At 41.8% G+C, this 18,342-nt stretch overlaps 1 protein-coding gene across 1 annotated transcript in view; it reads right to left on the bottom strand.

Moving 5' to 3' along the window:
• ITGA4 (integrin subunit alpha 4) overlaps nt 1-9,738 on the bottom strand; it is a 32,352-nt gene extending 22,614 nt beyond the window's left edge. The window contains exons 1-6 of the mRNA XM_031601347.2: nt 9,416-9,738; nt 9,215-9,336; nt 2,734-2,840; nt 2,508-2,637; nt 1,249-1,316; nt 494-623 (exon numbers count right to left, since the gene is read on the bottom strand). Of these exons, the coding sequence (XP_031457207.1) occupies nt 494-623; nt 1,249-1,316; nt 2,508-2,637; nt 2,734-2,840; nt 9,215-9,336; nt 9,416-9,591 (733 nt within the window). The 5' untranslated portion in view covers nt 9,592-9,738. The remainder of the gene's footprint in view (nt 1-493; nt 624-1,248; nt 1,317-2,507; nt 2,638-2,733; nt 2,841-9,214; nt 9,337-9,415) is intronic.
• Between the last annotated feature and the right edge of the window lie 8,604 nt (nt 9,739-18,342).

Here is an 18,342-nt window from a genome sequence, read left to right as displayed (position 1 = left end):
TAGTTCATGCTTATTGAACCAAAATTAAACTTAATTAGATGAACCTTAATTTGCCTCCTCTAACCATTTATATATATATATGTATATTTATATATATTTAATGGCTTTATGAAATCTAACATTGATAATTGTAATGAACTTTAGAACAAAAAATCATGAAAAGAAACTATGATAATCACAGTGCCCAGATTCCTACTGTGGCATTACAGTGTGCGTGGGAAGAAAAAAAATCACAAAACTGATTCATTTTCTCCATTTTTAATGATAGATATTATATTGACTTCAACATTTAAAAAACTTTCATGAAAAAATGCCAGAAATAATACCTTACAATTAAATAATATTGATCAAAATTAGAACACATCTTTAGAACTGTCACTCCTGGGATTAACAAAGCAAACGCTGAGAAACACTGTGCAGTGACTTCAAGACAGCAACTATTTAGCTAAGCATTTGATTAATATATTTATAAAGTATGAAAGATTTGAAGTACCTAGATAGCTGCCAAATTTCACTTGGTTATTTGAATCTGTGTAAGTATGGATTGTATTTGCAGTTGTATTGTATACAAAAACAGAACCAGTCCAATAATACGATCCAGGGGCTCCCATTATAATTAAGTCCTAGAAGAAAAATAAAACATAGCTATGTTATTCAGGCTTAAACATTCACAAAAATTAGCAAAACAAGTCAAGCACTTTCCTTCAGATCTTCTGTCAACCCAGAGAAATGCAGTTGGAGATGTGTATGGCTCAGCACCAAGAAATTACCACCAGATTATAGATAACATTTTTCAGCCTTTTTTAAAAACATGATTGTTACAAACATTGATCTGAGAACATTTTAGTATGAACACCAAACTGTATAGTCTCACTTTCACTTTTTTTAAAGAAAAATCAGACGCTTAAAATGTTGACTGTATAATGCAGAATATTATTCTGCAAAGCAAGAAGATAAGGCTTATGAGCGTTAATGTTACATGAAAAAAATTAATAGCAAGAGAACCATAAAACTCCATACTTTGTTACATTCATGTTCTTTTTCCATGAATAGTAATTTTTAATTGCAGATTAAAAGTGATTTTAAAGTAAAAATATTCTTGGTTAGTTTGGGAATTATCATGCAAGTGTTACTGACATTAATTATATTATTGTTATATAATATTTATATATTTTATATGTATACACATATGTGTATATATACACACACACACACACATATGAGATGTTTGGTGTCTTCAATACAAACCCCCATGTAAAAGCTAGACATTCCAGCCTGGCATGACCCATGATTCTCTCCAAACTTTCGCACGTGGTCTGCATATAGAAAAGAAACATACAAGAGGATGAGAAGCATGCAGCTTCAGAACTTATTACCAGGTCTTCAAGAGCAGCTGAGACAAGCTTAAAACAAAACAAAACAATGAATTATCAGTCTTCAGTTCCATAATAAAACTAAAAATAGTGGATTCTCTGATATGACCCTTAATGTCAATACACTGATGTAACAAACCCAAAGCACTAAGTATCTCTTGATCACAACTGCTGCTGAAATCTTGTGACTTTAAAGACTCCAGTTTTCCCTTTAAATTATTCTATGAGAGTGAAATAGTATGAATTGAGAAACACCAATGGATAAAACTCTTTTCCACTCTGCCTATAATCCAGGCAATCTGACTGATAGGCTTATTTATGTGTCTTGACAGAAGTTGCCCTGATGCTCCGTTAAGCTTTGAAGGACTTATTACAGATACCTTAGAAATATTGGTACCTATTACCTTTAGCAGTTGTTTTACACCCAAATCTCCCAGCCCTGTTTTCCTGCTCCTCCTTGCTAACCGCCTCCCATCAGGATCCCTTTTTCTCATCCCTAGGTTTGTTCACCTAAAAGCCACAGAAGAGAAAAGCATGACTTCCTTCTGTGGCCAGATTGTCAGCTCTCCCTTACACTGGCAAGGAATAGGACTGCCCTCCTGGATGAAAAGGAAAGCAGGATGGTCTTGTTTCAAAGTTGCAGGTCTCAATTCTTATTCTGTCCCTGCAGTCCTCTGAAGAAGGACTGCCCAACATCATGAGCAGTGGCCTTGGCAGGAGGCGGTTTAGGAACAGCAACACACAGCAGCTGGACGTGTGGCTGTGCTGGGAAACCAGAGGCTAAGGGGAAGATGACAATATCAATCAGGTGCTACTGATGATTCCCTGAAAGGTAATGCTGAGCACAGCAAGCAATTGACAGAGCAATTGAACTGAGGAGGTCCTCCACTGGCCTATTTTTGGGATGCAGCTATCCAGCCCAACCAGCAAATATGTATTTTGCCTTTTGAATGCAGTTTTTCTAAGAGGTGGCAAACATCCTGCTAGCAAAGTTACATCATTCATAACATCAGCGCTCTGCCTTCAAGCCTTTGGCTGCAGAAATCCTGCCCAGAGCAACACAGACTTTTCACAGCTCTGCACTGAATTTTGCATCTCATCCTTCCTTAGAAAGGACTCAAGCATTATGCTTACCTATATAACATGGGCATATTCTTCTGCTCAGCTCAGTTCGAAAATCAGAAGAGACAGCAAAACAAATACCGTATGGGAGTTTGTGTTCATTTTTTATGTAAAAGATATTTTTCCACCTATGTCCACAAGCCTATGGATAAAAAACATGTGGTGTTTGACACAGAAGCACGAGAATTACGAAGGCACTCTGACAAGCAGACTTGCAGCTGCAGCAGTGAATACATACGACAAAAGATCCGTTTTCTCTGGGCTGCCTTGATAAGCTGACACCCAGCCACTGATGATCTCGTTCTTCCAAACAAGTCTTCCCACAGTGCTCCCCGCTAGGATTGCCTAGGACACAAAAACCAATGCTGAGCATGAGGACAAGCTGAAGGGCTACATGGTGTCCAACAGAACCTTACGGGGAAACTTTGGCAGCTGACACCTGTCTCCATTTTGCAAAGGCCACATATATGTTTCATGTTTGTGAACAAAGGCAGGAACGTATGCAACCAAGGGGAGCATGCTGTTTCTGAACATGATGAGGCTGGCGGTGACAAATGACTTCTCCATAACTACAGAAACTGTAGCAGAAAGTGATTTTACACTCAGTCTGATGAAGATTTATTTTTTTAAGGTAACATCTCTTTCATGGCTTACATCATATCACTATGAAACAATCCTTAAGTAGTAAGTTCATGTTACTAAGCTAACTGAGCCTAAAGATTTTCAACTGATACTCAAAAATGAAAGCCAGCATGAGAAATCAAGGAAATCCAGCATAGAAGTGTTCCTTTTGCTCCCTCCCCACATTTTGGTTTTGTTTTTAAACATCTAAGAGTGAGTTTATAGAGTAAATGTGGATTCCCTATCCTGGAATTCAGTCTTCTGGAGTCTGAGACTATATTAGGGTCAGTTTTAGAAACATTCTTTGCAAAGATTTCTTCAGCAACCTTCTTATCTATGTATCAGTTCAGATACATAGATCTGTAGCAGATCTTAAAATTATCCCTACTTTAAATGGCTGTCAGGTAGAGAGTACACAACTGCAGTCTCTATGGGAAATGTGAAATCCCTGAGTCTCCATGTACCGCATACTTCTTGCTTTGTTGCATTTATTTAGCAGTAAGGGTTTTGTTAAAGAGTGTTAATTTTTAAAAACCTTACATAACACAGTGAAAATTCTTCAAACTCTCCCAAAAAGGATGAAAGGATGAAAGGATTGAGCACAGCTCTGCTGAAAAAGACCTGAGGCTACTAGTGGATGGAAAGCTGGACATGAGCCAGCAACGTGCCCTCACAGCTCAGAAATCCAAATGTATACTGAGCTGCATCAAAAGATGTGTGACTAGCAGGGCAAGGGAGGTGATCCTGCCCCTCTACTCTGCACTGGTGAGGCCTCACCTGGGGTCTTCTATAGTGAGGGTGGTGAGCACAGGTTGCCTAGTGTTGTGGTTAATGCCCTGCCAGACTTTCAAGATGAGGCTGGATCAGACCCTTGGCAACCTCATTTAGCTGTGGTGTCCCTGTTCATTGCAGGGCAGTTGGACTAGACGGCCTCCAGAGGTCCCTTCCAACTCTAAGGATTCTGTGATTCGAAAGATTACAGCACTACCAAGCCAGCAAATACTCACTTCCTCCTAGGAAGCAGCAGTTCTCTTGTAAGAAAAAGCTGCACATTTAAAGATATTTTAAGTTATATAAATCATGCTTTACATTCATAAGGGTACCTACTGCACACCTGGGAGAATTGACATTAACATACACTGAACCAATATTTTTTCTATGCATCACCATTACACAGCTTATGAAGATAACTGCTTATAAAATAAGGAAATACATAATGCCAGTTAAGCAAGTTGTTCTGTACAGTTCTGAAGTTTTGAAGATCTCTCCCAGATGCAGTGCTGTAGCTATGAGCTGTGATTCCTGAAACCCAGCAGCAGGCATCAGTTCTGGGGACATCCCACCCCTTACCCCTGTGTAGGCACCAGGGCTGAGATCTATCGCTGTCCACTGCATTAGAGTGAACACACAGCCCTAATTCAGTGCATTTGTTGAATTGCTCTTGGAGAACACAACCACCCCATATTAAGTATGGAAACAGAAAGGGCTGTAATCTAGTCCATTCAGCCACCTGAGGATACATGAATGACTGTGGATTTTGCTATATACCACTGTTTTAAATGACTATGTACTTAGAGAGCTTTGTGTATCAGAGTTTTGGACAGAAAATACCAGATTTGTAGTATCAAGGTAATTCTTTGTCACATGGTAAAACATAAGGAGAAGCATCTGCAGGAATAAAAGCCACTGCATTCCCAGGCATAGGAATTAATACTCCTTTAAATCAGAAAAACCACTTCTGGCAACTCCCTTCCAGCAATGCTTTCTGCCCTCCTATGGCAAAGAATTACTTGGGATTTCCTTGATAGTGCATGTGGGTTTGTAGGAAATGGACCAAGTGGAGAACGCTGGTACCATAACTCTAACCTCAAGAGGTTTCCTGAACCTTTTTATCAGTAAGTCAAGAAAGACCAGGTAACAGTAACACCTGAGATAGGAGAAAGCTTTGCTCATCTCAGTCCTTCACTCTTGTATGTATGTTGGAGGTCCATAACAGAAAAATGCACCACCATTCACTGCTCCTCATTGGGTTATATATCCTTTTTCCTGAACTCCACCATGTGCTGATTCAGATTTCTTTTGGCCCTTTGTTGACTGCTGCCTTATGTCTCCTCTCTTTCTCTGATTGGCAAGCATTCAAATGTCTTGATAGGCCTTTGTGAGCAAGAGAAGGGTGAATTTGACATCCTAGACACAGCGATGAGCCCCTGCTCAGCGTAGGACATTATGAAGGCTTTCTCCAGTGATAAAGCTACATTCTGCACAAGCAACAGAGCTGCACTACATAAGCTCAGGAGGACACAGCAGCTTGACTGCCTCAGGGAAAAGGAGCATGCGTTGTCATAAAGTCACTGAGAGATAAGTAATTGCCCCGTCTGTGTACATTACACAGCTGGAAGATACACTTCTGTATAATCCCTGCTGCACACATCCACAGAAACAGCATAATTGCACATAAACAAGGTCAGAACTCAGAAAGCCATTTCTAGTTCTGGCCTCAAGGACTCTAATACAGATGTTTGCAATGTCATCTGAGAAACCAGTTTTATATAACTTGCGTCAGTGCTCTCCGTGCCCAACAGCCTCTCACAATCCTTTTTATCCTTCCAGAACTCCTCTAATGCCATCTGATTATAACAACAATTTACTGCGAGGACAAGACTCCTGATGTCCTTCTCCTAGATATCAGGGCCTCAGCCTCCTTTCATTTGCCCAAGGCAATCTTCTCTCTTTTCAGGGATTGGATAGCTCTTATCTCTCTAATGCTCCTCAAATCACTTGCACCTGGAAGATGATGTTAGTTGAGAGCTGTTTCTGTGATCCCATAGGAGACCTACACTCAGACAGTCCTGCCTTCCTTGGAATACATTTCCAAGTAGACCACTGGCAGCGGATGATCAATGCAAGTGAGATCAAAAAGCCAAGCAACCAAAAGGAACATCGCTGAGATCAGGGTTGAACATAGGTCTGCCATTTGGGGAAAGCTATTAGCTGCTCACTTTTCCAACTTAATGGTTCGGCTGGGGGAGCTAGAGGGCAATTTCTTCTTAAGTTAATTGCAGCTGGGACTTAAAGGAAGGGTGAAAGACACTGTGGGCAGTGCTTTCTGATCTGATTCTAAAAAAAAACAAAAACAAAAAACATGCACTGACTGTACAGTATATATTATAGTTGAAACTTTCATTTTATCTTTAGACTGGTTGGCAATTTCTATTAAGTCTCCTGTTTTTTCAACCAATAGAAAGCTCTCAGTTTCAAATCTGAGGGTAATTTCATTGAAAACATTCTACAAGTCCAAAATATAAGAGGCCTAAAGATCTGAAGAGTGAGTCCCTCTACAGTCATCCACTGCTGCCCCAAACTGACACAAATAAGTTCTTGGAATTCAAAAACATGCTAGCAGGATGACAGTGCTCTGGATAATATATTTGAGCATTCTATTCTGTATTAGTGCCTACAGCTCCCAGCTGTGTCTGCATCTAACATAAACCATCACCTAGAAATACTCCAAATATGGATAAATCAGTGGTCTAGACCATCTGACACCAATGACAGAAGTACTAGAGCTAGAAACAAGACTCACAACTTTACTCCTCTTTTCAGCAATCAGAGAGTTTTGGAAGTACCACCAAGGGGCTGTGAAGACAAAAATTTACTTGCAGATTTTATTGTTCCTCTTGCTTTTTACACCAGCCCATATCTTTGCAACACCATGAGCAACACAACAATTCTCTGGATGTGTTGTTTTTGGATGCTGCGATGACCGTAGCATAAGACTGTTCCCAGCAACTCTTTCTCTATTGAGCAATCAGACAGGGACATGTGACACAGAAAACACAACAGCAGTTCTATGTGATCAGGGACTTCATAAATTGCCCACGAATCTTTTGTTAATTTATTAAATCAGTTTCAAGGCTACTTTAGCAACAATATGTTTTAACATTTTTACGTCCAAGTCCTTCTGCTTATTACAAAGTTCTGATGTTCAAAAAAACCCCACTTCTGTTATCACCTCTACATTTCATATCCAGAAACTTATCTCAAAGACTCTTCATCTGAAAGAAATGTGAATTCAAGTAATTAAAAGAAAGATAAAAACGGTTGCTCTGCCATCTGCCCATCCCAGGAATATAATATATCCTTGCACTTTTTTTCAGATAAAATTACCCTATTCTACAAGCTCAGAACCCAAACTTGTTGCTGGTAAGAAGCAGAAGAACTAGGTCACTGACTGACTGAAAGATACAGTGTTGATAAAGACTATTATGACCCCAAGATGCCGACAGCCTCAATGAGCTAGACAAGAGATAATTAAGTTTAGCTTTGTAACTGCAAATTCCCTTGTGTATTTCTGTGACCGCTCAGCAGGAAGGCAGAGACTTAATGAAGTTCAGATCCTATCCTACTTCATTTACATCCCACGCACCACATCACGGTTTGGCTGGTTTACTGACCTCACTTCTTGTTTTACTGCAGAACTCTTCCTTTAAGATGCATTTACCTTCAGAAATACTGTAGACAAACCTTGGTATTACAAAGATACTATCTAGCACTAAGGGAAATAAACACTTTGCAAAACTCTCTTGCGGTATCACTGTTTTTAAAAGCTCAGGACAAGACAGTAAACACTGCTGTGTAACCTGCAGTCTCTAAATCCAGGGACAGAAGCAGCATTAACCTAAGCTTTTAGTACCATGTAAACACTTTGGGTCACCTGTTGCATCATTTTGTTTTGGATCTTCTAAGCTACTGAGGAAAAGACCATGAATTTCCTTTGTTAGATAGAGCTCTTGTCTCCACACTGGCTAAAGAGGTGAATGGAGAAGTGCTGCAGAAGTATTGCAGCTTTCAAAGAAGCTGCAACCTTAGCACCCTCCTCCTCACCTACACAGTGAGAGGCTATTTTAGCTTCCAACCCAGGAGTAGAGGCTCAACACTATTTCTTCATACGTTATTTCACCCACTAGTTGACTTCTTTGACTTTCCCAAGCCTCTTAAACAAGCAACTGGAGAAGAAAGCTATTTCTTATACATTGTATAAATTTAACATTGGAAGAAAATTACTCCAATAAATAAAAACAACAACGACGACAAAACCAAACCAAACCAACACTAATGAACTACTTGGGCTGGTATAACTTCATGTGCTGTTCTTTCTATGAGCAACCACTTGTATACTTGTATACTATCTATTTGTAACTTAGTTACAAAAGGTAACTTTTACTGCCAGTTGCAAAAAAAACCAAAAACAAACAAACAAAAAAAAACAGGTCAAACCTGTCCATTCTGAGCACCACACAGAGTGGCACAGGGAAATCTTTTCTAACGTTTTTGTCTCAGAATCCTGCCCCCATCGTGAGCGCGCACTGGGGCACGGCACGCTATCGCCTGCATTGCTTTCAAACGTTTTGAAAACTTTCCCGCGCTTCCTATCCTGTCTGGGCAGTAAGTTGGCAGCTCTAACGGTTCCAGAACGTTCAAGAGCCTTTATAGGCACAGCACAGAGACAGAGCAAAACGTGCCGTGCACACACGAACAGAGCCCAAAGCAACTGAGATGTGCACACGGCAACCTGTTGAGAAGCATTCTTGTTTTGAGCAAGCATCGGACACTTGGAACTTGGGTGTGCAGTTACGCCTCCCGAGGATGGGAGAAGTTTGGTCAAATGCAGGAGGTGGAAAAACGGAGTCGGTCACGCGTAGCTTCGGTCCCCTGAAGCTCAGTTCATGAAGAGGGATGAGCACACGTGCCGGGTGGCCGTGCCGCACCGCGTGTCGGGCGGCGGCTGCGGGAACGGCTCTGTAGAAGGCCCAGGCCCGCGTTCCGAGCCCCGTGCCGGTGACAGCCGCTCTGCCACACCAGCCTGCTGCGGGGAGCACGAGAAAGCACCGAACCTCCCCTCGGAGCGGCCGAGCAGAGCGCTGAGAGATGCGAGACCAGGGAGCGGGAGCGGGCACCTCTCGGCCGAGTTCTGCTGCGGTCCGTCGCTCCCAAACGGAGAAAAGCCGGCCCCCTTCCCAGCAGCGCAAAGCGGCCCCGCAGCGCCCGGCAGCACCCCCGTCCCGCAACGCTCAGCAGTCATCCCGCCGCCGACTCACCGAGCTGGAGCTGCTCGCACGTCCCGCGGGGATTGCTCTCGATCCGGCAGCGGAAGATGGCCCCAGGGCTGCGCACGGAGCTGTTGGCGGCCCAGCTGGCCTGCGGGGCGCCCGCCACGAGCCTGCGGGCAGAGGGGAGGCGTGAGGCGGCCGCGACGGGGGGCTGGGACCGCGCGGCGGCCCGACCCGTTCGGGACTCACCAGCGCTCCTCGCCGTGGCCCGTCAGGAGAACCGAGTAGCCGAAGAACGTGCCGTTGTCCCCGCGGAAGAGCAGCGGGTGGCGGGTGTCCACGTTGTAGGTCCGCGCCGTCGGCAGACACTGCCACAACAGCAGCAGCGGGGCGGCCCAGCGAGCGGCCCGCCCGCAGCTCCGCATGGCTCCGGCCGGCACCGGGCAGACGGGCGCCCGCCTTCCCGCTCCGCTCGGGGAGAGAGACGGCCCGGCCCCGCCTTGCCCTGCCCCGTGCCCTGCCCCGGGACGGGGCGGCCCGCGCCCCTCACAGCGACCGCTGCCGGCGGGACGAGCGGGGAGCTGCGGCGCGCGCGGCGCTGGGTGCCGTCGGGAGGGGACGGCTCGGCCGCACCGCCTCCTGCCGCGCCGCAGCAGCGCCGTTGTCTCGGGCGCGAGGTCGGGTTTCTCCCCGCCCCGTCCGCGCCCGGAGGTGCCGGAGCGACGCGGTCTGCGGGGCTCCCCGGAGGGGCTCGGCCCGCCGGACCTCGCACCGCGGGGCTGTCAGCCCTCACACCTGCCCGGCGGGCGGCGTGGGTGAGCCGTCTGGGTGCGGTGTGGCGGCGGGTCCGGCAGAGCCCGGCCGTGCCCGAGATTCCCGCCGGCGTTCCTGCCTGCCGCCCTCGACGTGTCCGGGGTTGGCTGGATTCCATCAGCTGGATCCCCTGAGCGCATCTCCCCCGAGTCCCAGCAAGGAAACCCCCAGCCAAGCTGCGGGGGAACTACGTGGTCAGATTTGCATTTTCTAAAAGCAGATTAATCCCAGAATCTGTTCTGTTAGACTCGCTGCACCACACACCAAAGGGGCATTCCTGGCCATCCTTTCATGGCAGGGGATGTCTGAGTCCTGAAACTGAAAAGCAGAGGACAGTCCTGAGCCCCTTCTGCCTTTTTTTGTACGAGACCGCTCCCAGCTGATGACTTCTCTCTTAAGGGGATGAAATCAGAACAACCCTCATCACTTTATTCGCGTTTTAAAATGACTTTCTGCATTCCTGCTCAGTTCTTTCTGTGAGTTGCTTGCAAAGTTATCAGCCAGTCTGGTGGACCGCACAAGAGTGAAAAAAAAAACAGCAAACCCCAGCATTGCACAAGAGGTAGGATGCTTATCAGATAGCAAGATAGTGAGGCTTCCTTGATCTTAGCAAGAAGCTTTGCTGTGTGTGTTTCAATTTAGCTCATGCTGAATTGTTGAAATCAAGGCTGTTACTTCTGCCAGCAAACCTTGCCTCAGAGTCCCTTGAATACCAGAGCTTCCTGTTGCTGCAGCAGCCTGGTAACAGAGTGGAGCCAAAGCAATTTTGAGTTAAAGGAACAAGATCTTAACTCTTCAAAATTTAAAGTTTAGATGCAAAGACTACTACTTGGAGCTGGGAGACAAATCCATTCTCATTTAAACTGCTGAATATTCTACATATTAGAAGTAAGTGTAAAATGGTGAGGTACCATGCTCTAATGGAAATGCAGAACGTGGCATTTTAGGCTGCTTGAAATAAAAAAAGAAACCCTCTCATTCCCATTCAGTTGATGGACGTGCAGAAAACATAATCCTTCTGCTCAATACCGAGCAATTACCAGAATGGGACGCTGAGGCAGTGCAGGATCAATACATCTCATCTTCCTAAGCACATTCAGGTGTGTAGCTCCTGGAACGTGATCAGTGCACTGCAAGGTCTGACAGTCAGTCAACTCTCTATCTTTTTTGTAAGTACTCATCTCTAGAACAATCACAGGGCTTCCCTGGGAAATACTGATGCGGGGCAGTGACTGTTTCGTGTAAAGGAGTTAAACAGCCCCTCAGCTGCTATTCATCTTCCTTCCAACTGCTGACATCAAAGGAGCTACGACAATCAACAGCAGCTGTGAAACTGCATTTCTACCAGGCAAGTTTTCACTGTCATTTTGAAAGCAACAAAACAAGCATGATTCAAATCTGAAATGCTAAATTGTGGTTTAATTGGTGGGAAACCATAACATCATTTCACCACTACTTGACCCCGTAGCCAGTTTTCAGGGGCTTCTAGGCTTTTCTCTGAGAGATCATTACAATTCTTGAGTTCATTTCTTAGTCACGAAAATCACCAAAAAGCTCTATCCCTTGAATGCCAGAAAAGGGAAGAGCAATTTCTCAGCCTCCTTTTCACTGGCAATTGCACGACCTAGGCATATCTGTCCTTTCTGCTCTCTGTCAAGATCAATTTTGTGTCTATCATTTTGCACATAGTTGATGCTGGAACCAACTGAGTGCAGCTAGGCAGTTTCCTTACAGCTGTGTTTCTTGCCATTTGGGGGGAATTGCAGGGGTTGGAAGGGACCACTGAAGATCATCTGGTTCAAACCCCTGCTAAAGCAAGTTTCCTACAGTGGGTTGCACAGGAAAGCATCCATGTGGGTTGTCATTTGAATATTTCCAGAGAAGGAGACTCTGCAATCTCTTTCATGCTACCCCCTTTGTAGGTGGCCTTTTCTTCACAGTTTGCAGTTTGGAGCTTATCAACAAGTGTCATATAGGCAAGGGATAAATGTACACAAGTTGTTTGCAAAATTCAGAGATGAGTTAATCTTTTGAGACTTGTATGTTTGAGAGCCTGGGGAAAAAGAAATGCAGCTGGAATTTATGGTGATTTTGTAGAACCTCCAGTCTGGTGCTCCCTGGACTGCTACAGAGGGTACAGAGCTGGCAGCACAGATGCCAGCTGACAAGAAGAGGTAGATCCTAAAGCTGTGGGCTTCAGCTGTTAGCACATAAATAGCTGCTTGCTTGAAGCAGATGGGAACTGTGTTACACCTTCCTTGTCAGGAAGAAATGCGTCTGTTGCTTTTTGGATTGTATTAGAATGGATGCAGTTGTTATCCATGAGTGAAGTCCAGGAATTACATAAATCTGCTGGAGTATCAGAAATCAATATTCCAAGAAATACCTGAAGTTTTCAGCAGCAATCAGGTGTATGCCAGGAAGGCACAAAATCTCAAAGTAAAACTGACAAAATGGTGTAATAGAGAGAAAACTTGAGTTTTAAGGATTCAGACAACTTTGCAGAAAAGGTAGAATTAACACTGGAAGCTAGGTACCTGTATTTACAGAGAAAATACATATTTATATTTTTTTCACAAATATGGATACTGAAATTATCCTGGAATAATGAAAATAAATAATTCCCAAAATAACCCCTCTAGTATGCAATCTCAACAGCATATCTCCTGCAGTATTCTGTGATTAAACTCTAGAGCAAAATATCATAGTGATTTGCTCTTCTGTTTGTTGCTGCTTCACCATCTAAGGCAATTTCAATGAAGCTCTTGGGATGGCTTGTTACGTGAGAAAGTATATTAGGCCACAGTTTGGCAAATGTGTTTTATAGCAGATGTGTGCACTTCATCTGATTCTCCTCATCTTTTGCTGTTCATTCTTGAATCACGCTGCTGTCTCTGTTACACTTTTATGTATCTGAGCAGTGAACCAGATGAGAAAAGTGATCTGGGTTAAAAATAACTCAGCTAAACCCCCAGATCTAGATCAGCGCATATATTGTGTGACTGCCCAGTTGTATTGGGTGTGTCAGTAGAGTGGTTTAGGCCAGTACCCCAGCTCATGGGGCTCTATCAGTAAGTGACAAGAATCTGAAAAGCTAAAGGCTAAAGTCTATCCATCTAATTCCTTAAAATGGAAGCAGAAATCCATTTCCCCAGCACTGAGTGAGCTGGAGTTCAGATATCTTCGCCCAAATGTTCTTCTGTCTGTGCCCTGAGGTACCCAGCTTAAAAAAGTTATATTGGAGTAAGCCTGATTTATTGATGCCATAAATGTCAGCATACAGTATCAGGTGAGCAAGGTTGCCTAAGTTTGTATTTCAGATCATATGTGCTCCTTCAAGCTTCAGTGTTCCAGATGTAATTACGAACATTGGATATTTCTGGAGAGGTTTGTTGAGGCAGAGTGGGAAGAATGCGAGCATAACCAGAACAGGCCATATCACCTCTGCCATGTATATCAGCAGTTAGATTTAGACAAATGTAAGTACACAGAAGTATGCATGATGTATGCAGATCTGCTGATGTAAAGCAGAACAAATACTCACAAACAGAAGTGTCAATATCTGGAGTCACTGTACATGTACTCGGCAGAGGTAAGATAACAGCAAATACCAAACACCACTGTAAAACTGCCTGGGTGAAGTTAAGCAACTACTGCACAACAGAGTGAAGTTGCTCAGACACTGTGCAGCAGAAATGAGGTTACCATTTGGCAACACTTCTGGCACTCTGCTTCTGGGCTTTTTACCCTGGATGCTGAGGGAGATCTCTGGCATCCTTTTGGAAGGCACATTTGAGAATTCTGTAACCCAGCTGGATGGTATAAAAATACAGCATTCAATAGAAAATATGTTTATTATGTAATCTTAGAAACTCTTCTTTCCCTGGGCTCCCGGGTTCCACAGGCTGTAACAAGTAGACTTTTAACAGATCACCCATTTTCTCTCTCCTCTTCAGCAAGATCCCTTCTAATCTGCAGGTACCAGCCATCTTTCTCTGAGATGATCTGATACTTATTAAAGTCTGCAGTTTTCCTCATCTTGAATTTAATTTTGAAATTTGTTTTCAGTTCTGAAGACCTTGATTCCTGAAAGCCAATCTACTTTTTTCTAGCTGTAATAGTTTGTCTACAAAAAGTAATTTCTCAGCTTTGTAAACCTTGACTTCACAAAGCCCTATGATAATCAGGGCTATACTATGACTATAATAATCTATTAACATAAACTCAAAATAATGATGCAGATTTTTAAAGACAGAGTTGAGTGAAGTGAACTAAGGCACTAATGCTGAAGTCTGTAAAAAGAAAGTACTTTTTAAATAAGAATATGCATTAATAAGAGCTTATCAGAAATCATATGCTAGAGGCAGTGCTTGTGACAAGGTGCTGGGATGTTAACTAATTACCAGCCTTTCTCAGCCACTTGTGTCTCTCCAGAAGATATTATTTAGCACAGCATTAGTCACTGGTATTTCTTCTCTTTCCTCCATCAGGCTTTTATAACTCTAGGATGATTTATTTGGAGTATTTTTTGATAATTGAAAGCTGTTCCACAGAGTAGCTATTGTGGAACATTTTGAAGCCTGAGCCATAGGAAATCAGCAGATAAGACTTTACACAGCCACCACTTGATCAGCCAGGGATCCCACATGTTTTTTGGCTGTGTTCTGAGAACTAAGAAACCTCTGGTAGGAGATTTCTGCAAATATGTGAGTAACTTTCGTTAGAAAATGTGATGTTTTCATTTTTTCAGATGGCTCATTTCCTGAGTTCAAAGAAGACTCGAGCGCTGAGAAGCCTTTTGGTCTACAAGAGCGGAATTTTGAGGTAGTAACTACTATGGAAATTTTTATCTGTTACTTCATTGCGTTTGGAAGGAGTATGAAAGGAAGTCACTGAAAAAAAAGCCCACAACTTTCAATTCAGTTGGAGAAGATAAATGTATTGTATCTTTAATCACTCTGTCAATATTGCTTTTGTGTAATGCATCCCACTGCTGGTGAGAAAGAAAGAAAAACACTGTTGGAAGGGCCTATGTATGTCTGTTATTAGCTTTCTTCTGTGTAACCTGTACTACTCCCTTTTTATTCTCTAACGTGGGAGGCATTTGGCTTAAATTAAGTTCCTTGTATGGGTTGAACTTGAGTAACTGATTGCATGAACATTTTTACTGTGTTGCAAATATGGGGAAAAGCACACATTCTTAAAAGTCTTCACGAATATGCCTGCTTCCAGCTGTGTCTGTCCTTGTTCTCCTTTGTTTGTCTGACTCTGCTTTTGGAGGAGCGTCACCACATCTACTCCCCAATTAGAAATAAAAATGTTCAGCTGTTCCAAGCTAGAAAACTTTGGAAGTGTCATTTTGAAATTATCAAAGTACTTAAATATTGCTATTTCAAATTGTAAATTTCTAAGCCTGTGACAAGGATAATTTAGAGTTTTGGTCAGACCAGAAATATTTTCTGTTTTTCCATAATATATATTTTTTTTCTACAATGGCAGTGGACCAAAAAATCTAATGTTCATTTGCAGTCACTTGAGAAGTTATAGAAGGCGAATATAGTGTTACACTTGTCCCTAAGATTCTTTTAAAGAAACTTCATTTTTCCTCTGCAGTAAGATATGTGTGCTTGAATGAAAAGGATATATTGTCCACTGACAAGTATAATTAAGCACAGATGTCTAAGGCACCAAATAGCAACTCATATTAGCAAAGGTCTTAATTTTTATCATTTTGCTTGTGTTCTCTTTATACAGTTTCATTTAGAATCAGTTAAAGAGGAAGCAGCTTTTCATTTAATTGATAAATAGCGTTTTCATGATCATACTTTTCAGGGAACGCTTTTGAGACCTTTTTTTCTTCCCATAAGCAATTGGTGAAGTAAAAGACAAGTTCTCCAGAATAACTTTTCAATATTTAATGGTGTGATATGTGCAGAGGCTATGGCATCCTGACTACCAGAAGCAAATAATGGATTGTCATAATCAGAAGCAGATGTTTATGTGTGATAAATTCATTGCATATCCTCTTTTTTTTTTTTTTTCTTTAGAATTTCTGTCTAAGATTGTTGAGTTCCCAAATCTGTGCCAACTATAAATAAAGAAACTGTCTCTGTGTCATCCATTGCAAAAGTATGGATCATCACAGTTGTGGCATTTTTCATTATTTTCACCTTTTAAGGAAGCATTTTAGATTTGATACAGTTATTTTGTCATGAGAAGTAAATATGTTTGTTCAAAGATTTTCAACATAATGCTTTTTTTCATTCTTATATTCAAAATGAACATGTTTTTTATTCAGCCCTTTCCTGCAATTAATTCTTATTTCAACCTAATGATCTCTCCTTGAAACAGTAATTCTCAACCACCTTTTGATACTGCAAGTTTCCAATTTTTACATGTTTCTGTTCTTTTGCGGGTTCCATGACTTCACTGACAAGGCTGGGTGCAGTGGGAAAAGGAGAGAATTGAAAAGAACTTTGATAGCTGCAAAGAAGCATTAAGATGATGATCTGTTTCTTCTGCTGAGCAAGAAAAAAACCTAAATGCATAATCTTTGGTGATTTAATCAAAGGAGATACTAGTTTTGCTGCCAGGAAGCATCAATTCTATGTTACAGATACTCAGAAAAGAATTAATACAATATTTATCATCACTAGATCAAAATTACTTTGTTAGGCTTAGATTCCATTTGTATCAGCCTTTGAACACATGTCAATACAGTGAGACTGCCTTAATAGTTGTAACTTTCCAAAGATGTCCATTCAAGAATATTCAAATAGCTGAATATCTTGAAGAGAGCGTAGGTGTCCTATGGTGTTTTTTCCCCCCTCTTTCTCTCACTTGTATTTGTGACAAAAATAGGCATGATAAATGATTAGCAACAGCTGGACAGTTAGTACTATAGAGTCTGCGGGTCTGCTGAGCCTGAAAGCCTTTGGCTCCACAGGAAATATGAGCACTATGGAAACAGCTCCAAAATTATGGAGGTCTGTCACCAACTGTAGGGTGTTCTTTCAAGCAGTGACAACGGCTGTGTTTCAAATAGAAAACAAACACAAGATCACCTTTTTTCTAAAACAAATTAAATCAGTTGTTGTAAGAGGATTGTTGAAGAGAAACATCTGGAGGAAATGCCACTCTGGTTTCAGACTTGCCTTTGGAATACCCTAACATACATCTTCCAGGATATGATACTGTGCTTCATCAGACAACATCACAATGAGATCATACATCTGAATATGGAATGCAGGCTAGCCTTATGAAGCGTGGTGATTGCTATGTCTGATTCTGTTTCCTCAGTGAGTAAATTAGGAATATTTCTCATCCAATCGTGAGAAATTGGATAATTACTTTGAAGCTAGAATGCAATCCTAGATATGCACAAAAATGATTATTTTATGAACTCTGAATTTATGTGAGAGTAGAAGACGACGTCTGTAACCAGAAGCAGCTCTGAGATAGAAACAGAGTATCAAAGACAAACTACAACTAAATCCAGGTCAGAACTAAGGTGAGAAAAATTTATGGTACAAAACAGCAAAAATGCCATGGTTTTGTGGAGCCACCTGTAATCTGAGACTGTGGTCTGTTTCAGAGGAGAGCAAATAACAGGCTTTACATGTACCTGTTAATATTTTCTAGTGCTCCTTCCATGTATGCTCTTAGAATGAATACAAAATACATCCATTCCTTATAATAGATCTTCATGGATTTATTAGCCTTTTAAAAAATTTGGAAGAATAAAAGCTTTTTGGCAAATTCTCAGATCTCTCATTGTTAAAATGTTGACTTAAAATGACATTGATACTGACATAATCTTCACAATTAGTTACTTGCTGCCTGTGTATTGATGATTTCATAGCAATCAGGTCTGATATAAGTTAAGACATTTGTATTTCAAAGAATTTCTTTTGGTTTTGATACATGTAGATCTTGCAGTAACATGACCATCTGAATATTATCATCCTATAGTTTGCAAGGAGGTTTTTTAAAGTTACAGCTACATAAACAAGGAAGATGAAGGAATATTCAGACTAGGCGAAACGCGGAGTATGTAGAGAATATATTACTATGAATTCCTGCACTTAAAGGTAAATGTATTTGTCCTTGTTTCTGGATTTTGCTGACATATGTTACATCTATTCACCTGCCTTCTTCTGTATAGTGATATATGTAATAGGCATCATAAGCAATTAGTTGCAAATTGTTGCTATCAAATCTGTAGTGAAATGAAACAATCTGTTGCTGTCCTACTTAGAGACGTTTCTGTGAGTTGCTTTAGAGTACTGTGTGTAATAGATTTAGCATTTTCTTTTTTTAGGCTTTGATTTGGACATGTCTTAATTCTCTTTTTTTTTTCTTTT

Source organism: Phasianus colchicus, chromosome 7, assembly GCF_987193195.1.
Source record: "Phasianus colchicus chromosome 7, bPhaCol1.hap1.1, whole genome shotgun sequence".
Lineage (NCBI taxonomy): Eukaryota > Metazoa > Chordata > Aves > Galliformes > Phasianidae > Phasianus > Phasianus colchicus.
Note: the sequence above shows the minus strand (reverse complement) of the source record. Positions and strands in the feature narration are given on the sequence as shown.